At 37.1% G+C, this 21809-nt stretch overlaps 1 protein-coding gene across 1 annotated transcript; it reads right to left on the bottom strand.

The window, feature by feature from the left end:
- Positions 1-1182: 1182 nt before the first annotated feature.
- LOC126056745 (meiotic recombination protein SPO11) lies at positions 1183-18026 on the bottom strand. The gene is made up of 10 exons (XM_064035019.1): positions 17878-18026; positions 4534-4701; positions 4203-4423; positions 3947-4124; positions 3732-3875; positions 3279-3472; positions 2910-3055; positions 2031-2168; positions 1563-1734; positions 1183-1357 (listed from the first exon to the last, which is right to left on the bottom strand). Exons 3-10 carry the CDS (start codon positions 4420-4422, stop codon positions 1218-1220), a joined length of 1332 nt encoding a protein of 443 aa, XP_063891089.1. The 5' UTR covers position 4423; positions 4534-4701; positions 17878-18026; the 3' UTR covers positions 1183-1217.
- Between the last annotated feature and the right edge of the window lie 3783 nt (positions 18027-21809).

Below are 21809 nucleotides of genomic sequence, written 5' to 3'. Positions count from 1 at the left end.
TCACGTTGAGGTCGGCGGGGCTGAGGCGCGCGCTGCACGTGTTGCCGCTCACGGCGCCGTCCGAGTTGCAGTTGGAGCGCGACACGTTGCGCATCAGCTCGTAGTGCGAGAAGTTCATCGACATCAGCGACGCGTTCTCCGCGCCCGGGCTGAAGTTCGAGCTTGTACACATGTCCATGAACATTTCCGTTGCCCCCTGCGCCCCGGGGTTCAACAGCGCTCTACTCGTAGTGTACTCCCCGTTCACCAACTTGCTCTTCTTCAACCTTCCCAATGCTAAGTCCAAAGACCTGACAGCTTCGTTCACGTTGAATGACTTACGTTTCGCCGGTTCACTCTTGAGTCTCATAGGCGGTGCATTATTATATGATCTGGCCTTGTTAATAAACTTCTTGTCGTTAGCTGGGTCGCCATTATTTTCCATGGCTAATAACGCAGTAATTTAGTATTGACATTGCATTTTATTCGCTACATAATATGGAACCTCGCCTATACCATCACATTTTTCGCGAGCTGTCTAGTGAACTGTCCGCTATGACAATTAATTTCGTGTCATTGGTTTGTTTTTGGGAGGTGTTCAGTGACAATAAAATTTGAATGTCGGCTAAAAAGGTTAGTTCCTATTACTTCCTAAAAAAAAGTCCTATTATGTAAGACTAGATGGCGTTAATTATATTTCAGTGAGCGCCATCTGTCCTCAAAAGTTAACAATAGGTACATGTCACGACTGCTACTTGCACCCCTATGACACAATGAACGGGTGGCACCATCGTGCGTCCCCCTCTTGAACATTGCTGTGCTCGATAAAAGGTGGCGTTGCAATTAAAGTAAGTATGTAAGTACTGGAAAATTCTTATAATCTGTAAAGTTTTGTTAGAGCAAAGAATTTTATTGAAATATTTACAAAAAAAAATAAGTATTCTATATTTTGCATCAATAGATGACCGACTCTTTACATTAAAAGTATAATAGTGTAATCTGTGGTAGGTACTAGGAAAAGATTTGCAACAAGGAAAAGATTTGTGATAGATGGCGTTGCTTGTAGTAGCTCTCGTAGTCGTGGCCCCACGTATATGTTCATCGTTCGAGACAATCGCTTTAAAGGGGACGTATGTAAAAAGGTTTATATGGTTGATGAGTAGGAACTACAATATACCATCTCGCAGATAATTTAAAAGGCAATGAAAACTATCGAAATTTTATTGATGAAGTGAGCCTTATCCTAAGTAATCATTTTGTATAATTTTAGCAGGGAGATAGGCGTCACAAAGCGCAGCAGTGGTAGGTGCCAGAGCTTCTATTTCTGCTTTAGTACCGCTAGATAACATGGCTGTTAACTCTTCTTTTATACGGATTCCTGGAATAGTTTACATAACGTAAAGATTCCGTAATTTAGGACATAGAATACAAAACTGATATTTAGTTCCGCATCCAATTTTTCATCAGCAAAATCTACTATTTGGAAAGATATAAACATTCTAAGTTCGAATGCAGCTATTTTCAGGGCTAGCAAATGAACTAAAGGCAATTTGAATGAAGCCAACATTAAATAAAAGTCTTACCAACTGGCGTATCCAAGTACTGTCTTTTGAGGAGGTTAACAAGTTTTCTTTTGTCCAAGTCAGTAAGAGGTAGTCGCGCCTCAGTAGGAGCTAAGGTCATCACATCACTGTGTCGAGCTCCTAACATCACTAAGGAACCGCAAGCCAATGATGATGATAGGTGAGATTGGGCCTGGAGATGAGAATAAGTAGGTCTTTAAACCAAGAAGATTGGAAAGAACTTCATTGAGGAATGCCGATATACGGTACCTATTTATAATACAAAAGCCCATACTTTTACTAACTTTAATAGGGCATAATATTATTTAGCGGCATTTTTTGATTCGCTAAAAGTTTTGCTACATAAATAATTCGAAAACAACGGATTTTTAGAAGAACCCAAAAACTTTTACATATAGTCGTGCCGTTTCATGAATTCAAATTAATAAGAAAGTGGGATAAAACTACAATATTAAATGTTAAACTTACCAATGAGCCATATTTGTACGTGAGAAATATTTCATATCCGTGTGGATCGGCGTCCACCAGCGCAAGCGCACGCAGCCGCAGTTCAGAACACAAACGACAAAGTAGTTGACGAGTGCACACGTCTGGATAACCTTTACCCTGGAAATATGAATTAAAAAAGTAATCATTCTGATATCGTACCGTAAACCGTAACTTAGTTGATGTAAAATCATATTTATTACCTATGTTTCAAAATACACGATGGATCTAAAAAAGTGGAAATAATTCAATATTTACCACACGTACCAATTATCTGAGAAATAAATACAAAATCAGTATAAGTTTTGACAATCTTGAAACTGAAGAATATGTAAGCAAGCATATTGGCATTCAAGTGCGAAATGAAACAACGGAAATCTCGATAGCTTATAAGTATCCGCACACTAATGTGGCTGTGGTGACAATCTTATAACTAGCAATTATTTTACCCCTACCTACTTATTTTAAATCTCAATATACACATCACAGAAACATTTAATATACCGATGTCTAATTTGACTGCCTACCCTACAGTACCTATCAGCTGTAGTTATTATAAATCGAGTTAGTTTAGTGTCAACGAGAGTATAATCGCAAGATTACAGCAAATCATCAAGGCGCCGTCGGCAATTCAGCAATTTGCTTGTTACACAAATATAGGGTTATTACATGATGCTAAGCATGGTGTGTGTTGAATACATTAGAACGAAGTACTATAGCATTGAAGAGCAATATACTTTGATGTAGAATTATCTACCTAGTATTAACCACCTTGTTGAAGTTATCAGAGTATGCACGTATTTATAGACATTAGTTTCCATGTTATTCATGGACTGAAAAAAATATGATTAGCAATATTACCGTCATAATAATTACAGGTCCCAATCTGAGCAGTGCACCTTCATCCAGGAGCTTTTGAAAGATGGCATCTTTTTCCACCACCAGGATATACTTAGCAGTCGACTGGAACTCTTTGATACCGATGATGTCTTGTGGTATGAGGACACCTAAGGTACGTCAACATGTAGGTATGGAAATGGAGAAGATAGAAGTTGTTAAGATAGGTAGTTTATAATTCAATCAGTCAAGAGCAGCCAAGCTTTTCATTATTTCATTAATGCGCAATCCTTCTCCGTGTGAGAGGAGGCCTGTGCCCAGCAGTGGGACGATAAAAAGGCTGTCACGTAAGCTTTTCAATATTGCAAAGATTTGAAGATAATGACCACTTACCACCAGAAGTCATACAATCAATAACAGTTCCATCCCTATGGTGCATTGTTAGTGGTCCTGCTATCAGACCCTTAGCCGTGGCCACAATACCCAAGGTCCAAGGAGGAGTCTCCAGTAAACAGCAGACATCTCTCACGGCCACATCCAAATTTGCTTGATTACGAAGTCTCATCACATTTTGGTAAAACAACTCGCTGAGAACATGAGAAAGGATATATAAACAACATTATACAAACTTGAAAGGCTTATTTAAGAACATGGTAAGTAACTATATTAGATGTGATGTAGGTACTACTAGTCCTCCTATGAACACTTGACTATTTTAAAGAAAAAAAATGGTTACAACAGGACTTTTTGATGGTATGAATGTTCCTTAATGTATTATTTCAAAAATATTTTCAGAAAATACTGTTTTTTATCTAAAGCTTGTTCTAAATTGCTACTGCTACTTACCGTCTAGTGACAGTCAAATTCTTAGAAAGTAATTCATGCACTTTTGTTAACACGAAAACTATTCTATTAAATCTTGTTTTATCTTGGCTACTGGAATAACAAAGTGTCGTCTTCTTTGCTTCATTAAACGATTTTAGAGTTACCCTGAAAAAAACACGAAAATATATATTTTACCGTTTACCCTACGTAAACAGTAAGTGTTACCATATTGTTACCTATCTAAATCATAAATGCAATTGCTCCACAGCTTCTGGTTCCTTATAATAAGTTTGGGAGTATCTCCACTTTCAGCACATTTGTTGATGTCGTTCAGAATATCTTCCACTTTCTTGATGAGTGATTTTCTTGCGTCATTTGTTTCCTTTAGAATGACGTATGAAGGCTTGGAGGCAGCTGCAAAGGAAAACAGTTTACACAACCGACTCTAGAAAATAAATAACCATATACACAGAGCACACCGTTGTATTTCACCTTTATCATTTCCGGATCCTTTTAAAAGTTGCTGGACTTCACTAAACTCTAGTTTACGTTCAGGAAGCAAAGTCACACCAGCATTTCCCAGCAGTATTCTCTGATTACTGCAAAGTGTATCTATTGCAGCGGCTAACTTCGGATCTTGTTTGAATGCAGTTTCTGTATTCAACGGCATATCCTTGGTGAATGCCAACAGCTCTCTATTCATTAAGTCCATCCTAAAAAATGACGTCCCAAACTACCATTGAGTACAACAATAATTGACAAACAAACCGATGGATCCTATTAATGTAAGCCACCGGTAAAAGTGATGATGATCCCTACCTACCTAGTGGCGCGATGTTTATCAACCGCAAACAATAACAGCGTCACAAAACGATGCTCGTAAAAGGACCACGAGACAATAGGGCAGCTCCTCGAGTGTTTTTATAGCGAAGTCGAGCGAACAAGCGAACGGGACGAAATCATCGTCGGTGGCGCATCCGACTTGCGCTCACTGAAAAAATGACACAATAGATTTAATCGAGAGATAGTCGAGGCAGGCGTCTCGAGAAGCAGATGACATGCCGTGACGACCTCACAAAGGGCGTGAAATGACGTCATAATAGCCTCGAATTATCGCCCCCTCTTGTCTCAGGGCAAATATTTAACAGCAGTCTCGTTTTTGTCCTCCTTCTTCGGCAGGAGATCATAAATAACAGGGTTACGGCAGACAAATGATGCGGACCGTTACCGCAGCGCTTTGTTACACGGTGACATATTGCAACGACCTGATGTTTATGTCTTATTATGGATTCAGAGGAGAGTTATAGTCAGAGGAATTCTTGGGAAGTGGCAACTTAGTTGTGAGACACTTTCAATGGTGCACCTGATGAATGAGATAGGAGATATCTATCCTTTAAGTTGATTGACTTTTATTGATTCTTATTCGAATTAAGTAACAGTTTAATTAATATACTTATCTATTTAATTCCTGCGATTACATCGCTTGAGAATTTACATACTCTTATAGTCTTAAAAGCTTTCAAAAATATAAAATACTGGTTACATCAAATTTTCGTAAAGCACTCAAGAGCGCCCTAGGCTACTCCTTAGCCATTTTAATTAGGTACTCGAGGTGTGAGAAAGTAACTACTAAAAACATTTCCCATTGGCTCCCCAAGGCGCGTCGATAGCATCAGCGGGTGACAGCCCGCACAAATACCATACAAATTGCTCGATAGCTCCTTCAAATTGATTGTTGCAATTATTCGGCGAACCCTTTCGCGACCACGGGGAGGTGAGAACGCACTTATCTATCAGCGCGATCGCTAGAGCGACCCAACTCTTTGACAACGGTGTGAAGTAACAGCCACTAGATCCACAGTTGGTTCTCGGGAGGTCGCCAGTTGCTTGCCATTCTTTTATAAGATCTTTCTGTTTGATATGGTGCTGATAAGAATTCTTTTCTTATTGTGATTTACAGTTTACGCGCAAGTGTTTAACGATATTTTTTTATCGGCACAATCTTTGCTGCTTTAGGGTTTAATTAATAGGCAAATAAATTATTGATTTTATAACGTTGCGTCTCAATTTAGAAAATATCTGTTCAGGGACTTTAATAAAAGTTTTATATGGTTCCGATCTGCAAAAAAATATGTTTTAATATTACAAACTTCCCACAAAACGACCTCTAGAGTGGTCATCGGAGCGGCAGTAAAGGCAGCAGTTATAAAAATAGGAAACATTGTCGTTTCATTGTCCCGGCACGAGTGGCCGACGCCGGTAGCCACGGGGCGTCTACCCACAATGGACCACCATCGCGGTATCTCCATCGCCTATAAGTTTCGCCTAATTGACTGCTCAAACGCTATTTTAATACTTTGTTATTGAATGCCGATTTGAGTATTGGGATCATATGATCGGAAGCTGTTTTATAATGACGGACGGAGATCTTATCGGATATGAAAGAATACATTATATGAGTATACATGATGGCTAAGCAATGGTAAGTTATACGAGTATTTATTAGCTTAGAGAATGATCGTGAGTTGTAAATATGGAATATTTAAAAATAATAAATAGACCCTACACCATTATGATGAACGCTAAGACTTGGTCAAGTAAAGGGACTAGGTATACGGACAAGAGTGGAAATTGTATTTGTATCTAGACACATTTTAACCAAAAATTATCAAGCAACCTGGTTTTTTATTAGCTTCAAATACAAAATACCAACCAGATTTAAAATCGGCAACAAATAGCGAGTAGCATGAATACATGATGAATACCCACATTCCCACACGCGATCTCGCGGTACCGCAACAGTTTCTCATACCATGGAGTGGCTACTTAAGCATTGTGCTCGAAACAAAGCCCACAATGCTCACAATTGCTCATAAGTTATAGAAATACGTCTGCACTCTATGGTATTTAGTAAGGAGGTTATAAAACTAGGGGCCTATTTAATTCATTGTTAATTATTTGGCCTGTAAGTGATCGGCGTATGATTTCGTTGCTCAATAATGGTGGTATTGTTTCTTTGTGATAATATTATTTGTTTCTTATCGTCGAGCAATATTAAAAAACTTAGTGTTTACTTCACTACCTACCCTAATGCTCTGCTCATTCGAGCTTCCTTACAAAAATTAAAATTACAAAAGCAAAAGTCATTAAAATTTGTATGTTTGTCGTGGCTTTAGTGACAAAGCTAGACATACATCGAGCATTTAAACTAAGCATATGAAAGTCCTGCACAAATCCTTTGGCAAACTATTGGCAACACCATCGGAAGCCAACAATTTCCTAATCAAAACTTTGAAGTGTTTAAAACCATGGTCTAATAACGGCATCCCCAAGCTGTACTCAGCAGTGAAGTGGCGTCCCGTCGCGCTCCAATATTGTCGGGGCTGTTCCGTTCCCACCCCACTCGTCTCCGCACGACATTTACATACGACAAAGCGACTGTCACACATTCAAACTGTATAATTACGATACATTAGATTTATAGCCCAAAAACAATAGCCCTCAAGTACTCACAACCCTTTTATTAAACAAACATCGCAGCGACGAAACGCTCAGCTCATTTAGGGTAATTAATACAATAGTTCTCATAATCCCCAGCAATTAAAAACGCTTTTATAATTCAATCTTGAAAAAATTAACAATGATGTGACATTTATTTATCTGTTTGTTTTTATATCGGTTAGCGTTCCGGACTCATTTTCCCATGATTATTTTGATTTAGAAAATAATAAGAATATACTTAACGTTTTGTTTGATGTTAATTAATGACGTTTGCTCTATAAAGAAAACATTTCAAAAAAACTTACGTCGTTGCAGAAATCGATAGCTGTTTATAAAAACACTGATCTAATTACACTACATGGCTACTCGTAAATCGCATTATCCCATGTTTAGCGGCGACCAACATTAAAATATTCAATAATGGCCAGCCTGCAACCAGAACTACATAACGTTGTCATTGTATAAGGAAAAAGTCTAAATTATTACTTTTAAATTCTAATGCGTTCGAGATTCTGCGTGTGGCAATAGAAGTCGCAAGCAGGTGACGCCACACCTGCGTTCCCAGGCTACTACTAACTAAATCTAGACTTTTCTACATCCTAGTTCAATACACTGCACAGTGTATACTAATAAATGATTATGAGGAACAAACTAGTTCTAACTTGCGCTAACTACATTCAAGATTTGTAATACACTGCAAAATAGATAAACTTGTCACTCACAGCGATATTTTAAAACCACACGTTTGCTAATTGAAACGCATTAAGTTACCACAACATTTTTTTAACGTCATTAAGAAAATAATGTGAATAATAAATTCAAAGGAATAAATCACAACCAATCACCGCTCAACTCAATTTGGCGGCACGACACCACGCAATAAATTCAAATATTGGAATTGAAAAAAAAAACTTGATGACACCATAAACTAAATTAAATTAATAATGTCCACTTATATTCTCGATAAACCTCTCGAATAAAAAAAATATGCAATGCCATAAATATTTGTAATAAGAAAAAATATAAATTCTGTTTTTGAAAAAGGAACACGCAGAAAGGAATTCAATTTGATATTTTTTTTTTTCTTTCATGGTCGTATAGGTACTGTGATCATCTTAATTATACAATGATGTTCGATGTTTGTTTATTTACATACAAAATAGCAATACCAGCAGTGACAAGTTCAACCACCCACAATGCTAATGCATTTATCGGCGTATTGCGATGTCCCCAACAAGATCATATCGACACAGCTGTCGTAGCCACGTGCATTCGCGCATCCCAGGTATTGACATTAAAATGTTTTGGTGGCAATTTAACTGAGGTTACGAGTTATGAAGGGTTTTATCTATTATTCAATTAATTACTGAATTGGTCGTGATGTTGTGATAGCCTTTTTATTACGCTTAATTTTATTACTTTGTTTTTTTTTGTAATTAATCAGGAACACGTTTGCTCTTCTATTTCAGAACTTTTATGACGCTTTAATGAGTATGATTAGTTTATTTTGTATAAAAATACAGATATAGATAATAGCCACAAACATATTTCATTACCATTCGTATCAGCTTTGTGTACTTTAAGTACTTAAGTACTATATTCATACTATGCGGTATTTTCCGAAACGACAAAAGGTGTTTGACAGCACATATCGTACTTACATATCGTGAGTCAAAATAAAATCTCGGCCTTATTATAAGTTCATTAAAAATTCATATTATTGCTTTGATTAAAACTAGAATTAAATCATACAAAATATGCTCTAGAAGATTAGCCAAATCATTTACCTAGCTTCCACCTCAGCAAACTATACTACCAAATATCACCAATATGTATCTACTAATATCTTTTTCCACTAAACCCCGTACAAACAAGAACAACAAATACTTAGACACGTCATACCATCCATAGTGAACAATCGTCGCACCGAGGGGAGGTTAAGCCGTTCACATTTTATCTGTTTGCTTAACATTCATGAGGTTCACCCTCTACTCACCACTACTTAAACCTGGCAACACATTTGTTTTACTAAACTACTAATGTACGGAAATGCGCTTTGAATATTTTATTCCCTATTTTATTTATTCGCTCCAGATGTGTTGAGTTAAGCGGTTCTATTTATTTCTATGGTCATTAGAAGTGTGAATTTATAATTATTATATTCAATTAATTTTGTTACAGCTTTGGTGTCGTGAGTACCTATAACAAGATTATTATGATGGCGTTAAAATTTAATAACCGTGAGTTTAATATTACCTACTTAAAATATGATGATTGTATTTAGCATTTTTTCAAGTAGGTACTAGACCACTACGAGCTCCTCAGGCAGAGGTTTGATCCGTACTTACTTTTACAACAACTTATTTTTGCGTGATATGTCAATATAAAAAAATATAATAATAGGAGATAATTTAATGTAGGTAGGTAAATGTTTTAACAATAAATAAATGTAAAGTTATTCGTTTGCATGTTGTGAGTGCTATCTCCACATAATTCCTACTGTCTCCTAAAATGGTTATTATAAGTGGGCCCTCCCACGTCCGTGCATCAACATGCATTTTTTTATTTGACCATCAATTGTGCATCAGTCGTCGAGTGTCGAGGGAGGGACATTCCCTCACACCTCGCGTCAGCTGCGATCCTCACCCTCCGTACATTCCTATTAACTTCAATTGAGCCCGACAAATTTACATCAACTAGGAGGTCATGAAATAAGCGGGTGGGAATACTAGCCGCTAAGTTACAAGTAACACGTTTGTATGCTTTCAGTTCAAACGAAGATTTTTACAAGGTATCTTTCATATGATTTGAAGAAACAACTGAATGCCGAACAAGAATAGACCAAAAGAGGTGAGTAGATACAGCTACTTAAATAAATTTATACTTAACCTATAATATATAACACAAATAATTTAATAAGACAAATATGTACAAGCCAAAATTCAAGGCAAAGTTATGTGGTACGCCAAAAGCGACAACGCCACAAACGCTCCTTCTATGTAAATGTGATCCCGCTAATTTCATGGGCCGTCGGCAGGCCGTGCGCCACACCATATGGCCAGGGTACGCGACTCAAATCGCTATTATATTGCTTTTAATTGATAACAATTTAAATATATTTGGTGATTCACACTTACAAAGCTCATTATTATTCATCGAGTCATTATCTCCGTGTTCGCGTTTTACCGAACGATGCTATCTTCGACACGAATGTGTTCTAACTTTATGTTTGTATCGTCACGCCACTAATTTAATACTGCTGATGTCATTGTTTAATTGTTAGTAGGTTTTAGTAGTAGCTAGCCTTATTAGAGATGCTCAAGTTTGTACAAAACTTAGATACAAGAAACTGAAGCTAAACAAAATAGAACATAAATAACATTTCTAAGTCAGCAATTTTTCAAAACAGCGATCGTTAAAAAGGGAATTATGACCTATAAAGTTATTCCATTTTGTGGAAATATTTTATTATTCAATAAAAGTGCGTTTGCAACAAAGGCACATTGAGTCCCTGCGGTTTTCGGAGCCCGTAAATCAGGTGCAAGGACCCTCGCAGCTAGCTGGTGAGGCTTCTTGAACTGTCAAGGCCTCGTTGTGGTCATCCGCATTTCTCCGACGAGTGCAAACAAAGCTTGTTCGCTGGTCAATGTTGTTGGTGCAAATAGATGGATATTTTTTACATTACATCATTCTTACTTACGGACAAAACGCGGCAATTTTAATCCATCTCAAAAATATTAGTTTGTCATCTGAAACAATTATTAATAATGTCGCAACCTGTAATTATCCACCACAGTATTGTTCTCAATTAAAAAAAAATGTATAATGAGCTATTATAAAGCCATAGAGCAGAGCTAAAAGAACGGCATACAATTAGTACAAAGTCGCGTGTCGATGGTCCGATCCGATAGCGAAGCAATTCACAGACCATATTGCATCCACTCATTTACATAATTGTTTCATGTTAATGTGGTACATCGTATCAATCGTCACAAATATTCCAATGATAGTTTTTTATTGTGTTTTTATAGTCTTGTTTACTTTTTGCATTTGCTGTTGTTACACAAAAATAATAATGTCGCATTTTCCCGTAGGTATATACATCGCTAGGTAGAAAGTCCTTCATACGCATAGTTGCTAAAACTTAAAATATAAATCTGAGCGCGGTTGTTTTACCTAATTATGTACCTATTGCGAAACTCTACCTACACCTGTTTAACCTTAAAACAGAACAAGTACCTACAGGCTACATTATTAGTTTAAATAAAAAGAAATGTTCTCTCATGAACAAAAGGAAAAACTTATTTGTCAATCAAACGTAAAAAACCAATGAGTAATAAATGATAAGAGGACTTTACCTAGTAGTTCAAACTATCTACCTGTTTGTCTATGTAAGTATATGAAACCAACCAACCTACATACAAAACTATTGATTTTCCGCCAACGGCCGACCAATGGCAGAGTGGGAAACGCGGATACGAAAAGGCAACCATTGAAGGCTATGTGTAGTTATACATATGTATAGTGTATTGGCTACGTTTTGTAATTAAAACGAAGCCTCATTAACCTGATAATAGTGATGAGCACTTAATTAATTGTTAGTTATTGCTTTCCTATTGATTTAACTAAAATTCAGTGAAATAAATGACAACCATCGTCATCTATTCGCAAAAACAATTTTAGGCCTTCCATTACTAATTACTAGGTAATGTATTTAATTTACTAGTTTGTCCACAACCAAAAGGCAATTATGGTACTATACGAAAATGAGTACTTCCTTTATAATATACCTTAAATTATTAAATAAATGTACATTATAATAAAGACAAAGAGCTTTGACCGCGCACCTCCTAGTAATCCTTGTGCCACATTCAATGGGCTAATTGCACCACATGAGATAAACTCATTAACAAGGATAGACGCGAGATTCCGCTGCTACTGCCGTGCTTATCTGTCTATGGTGAGGTTACAGTGATGAGCGACAGCGATTTGCGAAAATGTTCGGCAACCATTCGAAACCTCAATGACATAAAGTGAAATTGTTCTCTTATTTATTTTTTTCCTAAAAGGTTCCTACTTATTTATATGAGGGTAATTAATACTTATTAAGAAGTTAAGTTATTACTTACCTATTATAAAGTCACTCTGTGGATTTGAAAATTCTAGTTAATCCAAAGCTGTTGCTCTGCAGAGTTAGGCTTAACCGATCGGCGATCTCCCCACTAAACCAAACTACAAAGTACTATTTTCTATTCTAAGCAGTGATATGTTGATTCACGAGCAACTTCCTTAAACAATCAATATTTTGTACTGAACCAAAAGTTACCCGCTCCGCTCATCACCATATCACAATTCAGCACACGTACAAAGGCCTTTGAAGCGCGCGGGAGGAGGGCGGGGGCGGGCGGCTGCGAAGGGCGGGCAGCCCGCATGATCGTGCGATCGCACCCATTTGCGGCTCGTTACACGCCGATAGCACCAAACAAAACACCCCAAGTAATTAGGAAAAGCCTTTTCCAGATACCGTAAGCACTGCTTTGACTTGTACCCTATGAGTACTTCCTTATTCTTGCTTTTGTTGGTGTTTGTAACAAAACACTATGGAATTTCAGGTTGTTTTTATATAAAAAAAGAAAAATTATGTGTACTGTTTGTTTCACCTGAAAAAGGTATCTAACATTAACTACGTAGGGGTTTCTGTACAGCTTTTCTTTGACTAAAAACAGGTATGAAAAACTTCAAATAACATACACAACAGGTACTAAATATAGCATATCTACTAGCTATGAAAAGTGAAATTTCATATCCCATAAAAATAGACAAAGGATTCACTTAACTTGCAAAGGTGCACAAAGTTTATAGGTTCACCACAAAGTGACCATTATGTCTCTATGTATAAAAGAACGCGCTCAGACCCGTAACTTAACCTGAGATATTTAACTAATGCCTAAAGCTATTTAGTTTTGACCACAGCCTCGCTTTCCTATTAGTTTCAAGGAACATAATTGGATTTTTAAGGACCTTTTAAGTGTTCCTACCCATTGTCTATTTACCCTTTTGTTGGTTTTTAAGAGTCTATTTGTTAGACTGCTGTTAAAACTCCTGGGTAACATACAATAATATGTTATCAGAAAGAATACCAGCTATCCATAGGTCCTTGATTTTTCAATGAATTGCCATTCAGAAAGAAATCGAATTGCAGAATCTTAATTCCAGAAACTAATACCCGTTTTCACCAACAATCTCTTAACGTTTAACTAAGTGTCACTTAGAATAAGGACTCCCATAATAATAAAGGCTAATAATATAAGAGACACTTAAACTTTGGTGAAAACGAAATTCGTATTAAGGGGATCCCTTTAGGTATTTGTTGGTGAAAGTGAGCATAAGCCTTATAAAGGCAAAAAATGAAGTTTTAACTTTTTTGAAGATATGTTGGGGTAAAATATGTCAAAAAAGTATTTTGATTGTCACACTATCTTCTTCCCATAAATTAATAGGTTCCCAGTTCAAAGATCAGCACGAGTTCGATATCAACCGATGATGAACGCATGTGCAAGGTTCACCGCCGGGTGGCTGCGAGACCACCTGGGCTAGCCTGCCCACCTTTCTGTCAACCCAACTGGGTTGTATATCATGTCATCAGTAGATTATCTAATCATGTTATTGATATTACAACTGGATTGCTTTAGATTGATGTAGGCAGTTTGCAGACGTTTTCCTTATTTGATTGTAAGTTATTGAAATGAATGCATGTACTTATCAATATGACTTTTTTAAAGAAGGACCATGGATTATGTTGCTTGAGATTTCATATTCAATTATTTTTTTATAAATAATAACACACATGGAAAGAGGTTTATAAACTACATCTTTGGATTTTTATTTTTGACCTGTTCAAATCATGTCAAATAGGTAGTTTGTAGATGCGGTTTATCCATCCGGGTACATAGCTTTCTTCTATTGAATATAGTACCACATACCCATTTTATGAACCACTATTAACGCAGCAAAATAACCTTGCACCTTGATGTTACAATTCCCACTTTTACCGTAGATACTTCACGTTGCTTCAGATGATCTATGACTCAACAATTGGCGGGTTAATACTATTCAACAAGTATTGCATTAACTTGGGGTGTCAGAGGAAAGTGTAACGGTATCGTGCTCGCCAAAGTCCTACGTCAATCAGTGGATGCGGGCTCACAATTAAGCGCACGCGCCGATGGGAAAAACTACGCGAATACAAATAAATTCTCATATAAAAACATTATATTATATTAATGTTAATGTTTAAAGTGACGCTAATATTTAAAAGACCTTTAAAAATAATTACTTGTTTGATCATCTACACTTATTTTTGTACCTATTTTCAATCTTGGTTTTTAATAAAGTTGTTATTACCTAATAATAAAATTATAGCCTATAAGCATAAAAGTTTTAATCTCCCTACAAAGTACTATAGTCATAAAAATGCAAGTTTTTAAACGCTAATAAGTACTTAACGCTTAATTCTTCAATACAAAGATAAGTGACCTCACGCAGGGGTACAAGAACTAAGAAAACTTTTAGCTTGCATTGAGTCATTAACGCTAAGTGTTAGACTTGGTGAGAATAGCATTATTTCTTTTTAAAATAACAGGTTCAGTACATTTTTACTCACGATCTTGAGACCACCTTAGTTTTTGCGATTACCTGGCACATCTGGCTTGTAATTAGTTTATTACTAGTGTTCTCGTAAATTGCTAAATTAATACCACTGTTCAAGCGGTAGCATTTATTTTACTTGCACGCTGTTAACACGAAACGCTTATTTCAAGGAACATTATTTTTATTGAAAACTTTCCTTTATCCTTTATTTTATAGAATGCAACGTTATTTAACTAAGCTTTTCTTTTGTATGTCTGACCTATGCATTTTTCTGTAGGTATCCAAGGCGTAAGTAAGTAGTTCTTTCCTTGTATAGGAAGGTACTTCCTTGATCTGCCAAACTTTAAGCTTAGAGCAGTTTTCTTGAAACTTAATTATTTAGATAGAGATATGTCCGAATACCCGAATACAAAAATCATATTCTAATTCGAAAATGTTGTCAAAACATCACTAGTGCCTAAAAAAACAAAACAAATGCTACCTATAATTAAAACAATCGTAATATCATAAACACGAACCACTAACGTAAACAATAATTGCACCATATCTCCTCATAATTGGCTTGTTGAATTACTTCTTACAGCACTATTTTTACAGACCTTGTCTCCGGATCAATTTATTCATTTGCTGGGGCAATATCGTCTAATAAGTAGTCCATAAAAAACAGGCCAAGTGCGAGTCCTAACTCGCGCACGAAGGGTTCCGTACCATTATTTAAAACACGGTAAAAAAAAACACGTTTGTAGTATGGGAGCCCCCCAAAATATTTATTGAATACTAGTTTTCAGTATTTGTTGTTATAGCGGCAATAAAAATACATCATTTGTGATTTCAGCTCTCTAACTATCACGGTTCATGAGATACAGCCTGGTGACAGACGGACGGACGTACAGAGGAGCGAAAACAATAGGGTCCCGTTTTACCATTTGGGTACGGAACCCTAAAAACGATCACAGTTCATAGCTCCCGGTACATCTGGTCTAGGCGCAGGTACTAACTGGCAGAGTTATTGCGTAATAATCTAGGCGGGCAGATGTGCGAGCTGATTGCTGCAGCTTAGATATATTTAGCTAACAGGTGCTGGACTATCACCACGTGGTGTGACAGGGTTTCCAATTGATAGTAGTTGGACTTTGATTTTTATGTGCGGAAATTGAATATGTTATTTATTTATGTTGTAAATATTTATTGGTACTTACCAATCCGCTTACTAAAAGTAAAATCGGTAAATGCAGAAGTCTGTTTATTTGTTTCTTGAGTCACAGAATCGTTTTTGGACCGCTTTTCTGTAGAAGCTGCTAAGTATGTTACATGAAGAAAACCACATCATTTTACCGGGTTCTTCACGTAACAGCATTCAAGTTCGGATGACAGTCACCACCCACCACCTTCCTGAAATTTTATTTTATAGCTAGATTTAACGTTCCATAGTGGTATTTTTTAGAAAAGCTTCACAGAATTTTGAATAAAACACACCCACAAACATACCTCATTATATTTTTAATTTATTAAAAGAATCTCGTCTAGCCTGCCAGATAATTTCTTATCCTGCTATAACATCCATAGAAAAATACTGTAATCAAAACATTGTCGAAATAAAAAGATTGCAAGTTTCTAACAAAATTGTTTACTTTGTCCGCACAATAAAACTGACATCCCTGAGCAATCGTCGAGACCAGGATAAACCAGTTGTCGCGATTTTATAGAGTGGACATTACATAATAGCTACCAACGTCATAATTGCCCTATCCGTGTAAGGAGGCTTATAAAAACGACCTGTTTGTCTATGTTTATACCGCAGCCTATTATGGTAACAAGGGCGTTTGTACTTTTTAAACACTGGCTATTAACAATATCAACCATTATTCAATTACTTTACATATCTTTTAAATTGATGCACTGTGGAAATAAAGTTATATTACCATTACAACACTGTGGGAACGCACAATTATCCATACTCTATCTAAAAACGATTACTCTAAGATGCTTAACACAGATGTTTAAAGAGTGTTCATTAACGTTATCTATCATTATCGCTAAAGCCTCTGTTGGTCATTATAATAATCTAGTTTCAAGTTTCATTAAAGCTCTGGTCAAGGTGATAAATCGATAGATCGATACACGTGTCGTTAGTGGTGGACGTGCGCGCAGCCATGATTAGAAACAGATAATGTTGAATCACGCAGGTGGCTTTCCTTGTAGAAAAGTTTTTGCACAGATACATGTAGTAGGAGGCAGCTGCCGATGTGAAAATTGCAAGCCCCTATGTCCACTACCAGTCATAATCCAGGAATTAATAGCCGATTGCTAATGACAAAATGAAAATGCAAGCAAACGTTTGGTCAAACGCTCGGCAATTACCTGCGGACGTTAGATTCGAGCATCGGTTGCAAACGATACGGGCTGAGACACGTGCCGCCTGTCATGTGGACCTCAACTAATTTATAGATATATAGAAAACCAGCCTAACGAACAATATATTTATTTGCATTGCCCATTAATAAAACATATTTGATAAAAGTTAAATGCTTTGAAATGATTAGCACCCACATGCCTCAGGGTTGATTTTAATAAGACGTACCCATAACCTATCTAATTCACACTTTGCATCGTAAACGCGTCAAGAACAATGTCAAAAAATAGAAATATCGATATCTCGAAATTAAAGGGTTTAGGAGGTTAGACTAACGTAACTTCTCGAATGATTCTGGATTTAGCCGGTGTAGTCCTCTTAGCATTAGCATTTCTTCCTTGTTGTCCTTAAGGTACAAGTTGGCAGCCGACCGCAGGCGACAACTGCAGACGACATGTCGCTTCATTCAACTACGGAGGGAATTTCATAGAAATACATAGAAACCAGTAGTGTTGCGACACGTCGTCTGCAGTTGTCGCCTGCGGTCGGCTGCCAACTTGTACCTTTATCCTTAATTTACCATGACTTAATTTACATTTTACATAACAAAACACAAACTACATGAATGGATGAAACAAAAATACTATATAAACAACTACTTACCTACAGCTTGTTGAAGCAAATCGCAGCAGACATCAATAAATAGAAGAGGTTCGTGCAAAGCCTCGCGAAGCTTTTGTGAGCAGCGCACATGCGCGCACTCAATATGGATGGAATACCGCACAAAACGCTTTTCATTTCGTTTGAATCGCTCGCGCACTATGCGTACACGCAAGATGAGTCAGAGCCAAAGATTAAGTTCCGAACAGATAAGGCAGTTCTCTTATATGCTTGCTTACACACTTGTGTGAGCCTTATGAAATGCTATTTTATGTTTCCATTTTACGATAGTGATGTCCATTTCTTCAAACAGTTTAGCGCGTATGTGTCGTGTGAAATGATTCCTAAACTCGAGTCCACCTTTTTAGAATATTTTTTATTAAACAAAATAGCGACGTGGAAAAAACATATTGAATTTTGAACATCACCTTCTTATTACATCAGAAAGTTTTTGAACCACACCTAACAATTTTCATATTAAAGAATGTATTTTCGTATAGCTTAACAAACTGCATAAGGAAAGTAGGTAAAAACTCCCATAAAAGCTGTACTCTTTGACCTCGCGTAATTAGTAGCGGGGTGAGTTGTCTGCCAGGAATTCTTTTGACGGGAGACAAACGGAGGAGGCTCCGAGCTGGCATACAATGGCGTATCGTATGTCGGCCACCTGCACGCGGCCTTTCATGGCGGGGATGCGGTGCACGGCTCCGTGCAGCACTGATGCTGTACGTGCTTGCAGAATTCTGTGTGATATTCATTACAGGCTTGCATTTTTATGCTTAATCTTGCACTATTACTATATACGTCTTTCAATCAATAAAGTTAGAAAAGCTAAAAGTGTGATATTTAGAAGTAAACAAAAAGTGCATGTTTTCCATAACTTGGAAAATAATAATAATAGCAACAACATTGAGACTGGTAGCCAGGTCTGTTACAGTCGCCAACTAATAAACCATTACGGGTTCCTAATCTTTAAGAAACAAAACAAAATCTCGCAAGTTTATTGTGGACAACCACAAAACATTTGACAAAGCCGTGTAACTGTATCGCCGTGCAACTTTTTATAATTGTTACTTTTTGCAGCACAAGCAACAAGTCAATAATACAATAACAATTACTGAGCTACCTCATTCGGAGCCAAAAAGCCGTAAACAATAATCGTAATTTTACAACGCGGTCGTTACAAGCATTGTGGACTGCTCGTAAAATCAGCAGATCTCACACGGAGATACGTTCGCCCCCGTGCCTCCTGCTGACTGCTGAGAACGTCACTACAAACACTCATTTTCTATCGATATAAAGTTAAATTTCTCGATATAAATTGGCGTATCGATTTTATCGCGCACCCGTTGCGGTTTGTGTGGGAAACGAGTGTTTTTGACGATTTAACTTAAGTATGTTAGCACGTGCTGCTTTTTGTTTTAGGTTCCATAGCTGCCCCAGTACACTGACGACTGTGGTCATCTGATTACTGGTTGGTAAATAACCGCAGGAAGGTAGGAGGTTATTTAAAAAAAACGGATATTGTCATAATTTAAAATGAATGTAAGTACCATTGTTGACTGACACCCTAGAATGCTTTAATATTGTAATATTTTTTCTGTCAATTTTGCTACATGGGTTAAATCTATTAGGGCAAGAAACGTTGATTCTACAAGAAATTAGACATGTTGTCATGCTAAAATCAACTTAGCTTATTAGAACTGAAATTCCTAACTTCTAACGTTCAACCATTGCACAATTACAGAATCCCAATGAAAGTAACAGCAAACATACCTACTCAAAATCACCTGAACTGGTGTATCTGACATTATCAAACCACGCAAATAAGTCCGTAACCCCCGACAACAAGGCCTTAATCAGCTGTGTATCACCGTCCGATCCCCTAATCGAGTGATTGTGGGAAAGGCAAAGACAATGGTGATTATATCACAGTTAATAGCAGCCATCTCGCATCTGACAGCCGTGGAGGGTTGCCCCGTTATCTGGCCGGATTAGCCGCCGGTAAGTTACGCTGGACGATTGCGATATAAGATATATCGGCAATTTGTTGGGTTTACTTAGTTGATGTAATTTAGTAGGCAAAATAAAGTTTTAACTCTAACTGATTATCGGTGTTTTAGTGAAAACTAAAAAGTAGTTTTCGTTTTTAATATTTTCATGATAGCATTAATTACAGATCATTAATTATGAGCAATTTTACATCACAATCATTTCACCATTATTTACAGAAAACACTGAAAAGGCTTACCTACTTTCTGGAGAGCCGACGGCCGCCGGCAAATTGCCAACAATTAAGACAATACCATTTTGAAATAGCAGCTTTGCCCGACGCTTAAAATGTTTCTGCTTAGTCTTTTACAACTAGGAAAATATCTAGGATTAGGATAGGTCCTCTAAACATCTTTCGTTATAGGCAAAATACGGAAAGAACAATAAGATTGAACCCATCGACAACAAATGAAATATTAATACGTTAAAACCATTTAAAGGCTTTTGTTACGGTTATAAGTAAAATAATCAAAACTGTAATACTTACACATACCAACAATAAGATCTATTTAAGTGTACCAAAACGTAAAAAGCAATAAATCACATCCTACGGAAATATCAACCTTAAGTTATAATCAGAGAGAATATTGTTGCATATCATAAGGATTGCACTTTATAGAGGGGAGAATTCATTGTGTTAATATCACAATATGGTGCTGTCAGTTAATTGGAATAGATTATGGGAATGAGGGAAGAAGTACGCAGTGGAGTGGTCCCAGGGGATGCTTTGCGGATGGACTTTTTATATTTTTTTATCAAGTCATCGAGTGACAATGGAGAATGGACGGATTATCACAATATTTGGAGGCGGTCGTGTGGCTGCGCTGAAAATTGACACCGGCTGGTAGTTCAACAATAGAGCATGTAAATAAATACGCTTAATCATGTTTAATAAACTATTTGAGTAGATAATTATTGTGGTATCCTTTATTATTGTCATTGCAATCATCATTATCAGTTTCACTACGAATTTTTCTGTTTTACCAGTCACCTGAAACTGGAAACCAACTTAAATATTCTAAATGACATGTCTTCGAGGAATTAGCCAATTAGCCACACCAGATGTCACGATACATCTTGAACATAAGTGACCTTCCCCAAGCTTCTATTTGATTAGTCCCAATTATAACGGAATTACGTGTGTACCAAATAGACTGGGCGTCGTAGGCGCGGTCGTGACCCAGTGAGAGGCCCGCATGTCTGCGGCTCCAGACGGCGGGGCTCCGCTCTCAGATGACCACCAAGACCTTAACGAACCGTCTCGAGTGCGCCGTGATTCAGCGTGCGACGCACGGGAAGTTACCATGTTGTTGCTGTGACCAGTTGTGAAGATATCAGCCAGTGCTGTGCTGTTGAATAAAAGTGAAATGTTCATCGTTTTATACATTTACCATTATTTCAGTGGTTTTCCTAGAATAGCTTTGTATTTCAACAACAAACAAACGTAATCTGATAACATTATTGGCCCCGCTAATCAGAAAAAACTCCACAATTCTCATAATAAAGAAATCAGTGTGCCCGAATTAAAGCGTGAAAACATACATCGTTGTCGGCCGACATTTTTATTGATAAAAAGCAAATAAAAGATGTAACAAAGCTAACAAAGCTTTGAAGATGCGCAATAAATGTGCAATAATGTGCGTTCTTGTGCGCGCTCCACTGCGGCTGCGTGATAAGCGTGTCGGGCGTGACAATGGACGCAGCGGCGCGTGCGCACCCGACGAGCACACCTTGATGCGCGCAACCCGGACTGTACACGCGTACTTTATTGATATACGATTTACTTTGCTACCTGCTTACATTGCTCAACAATTTGACTCAACTATTAAAATAAGAAACTTGATTTTTCTTATTCAAATGTTTAATTTAAACCTAACGTTTGA

Source organism: Helicoverpa armigera, chromosome 6 (genome assembly GCF_030705265.1).
Source record: "Helicoverpa armigera isolate CAAS_96S chromosome 6, ASM3070526v1, whole genome shotgun sequence".
Lineage (NCBI taxonomy): Eukaryota > Metazoa > Arthropoda > Insecta > Lepidoptera > Noctuidae > Helicoverpa > Helicoverpa armigera.
This window is presented reverse-complemented; position numbering and strand designations above follow the sequence as displayed.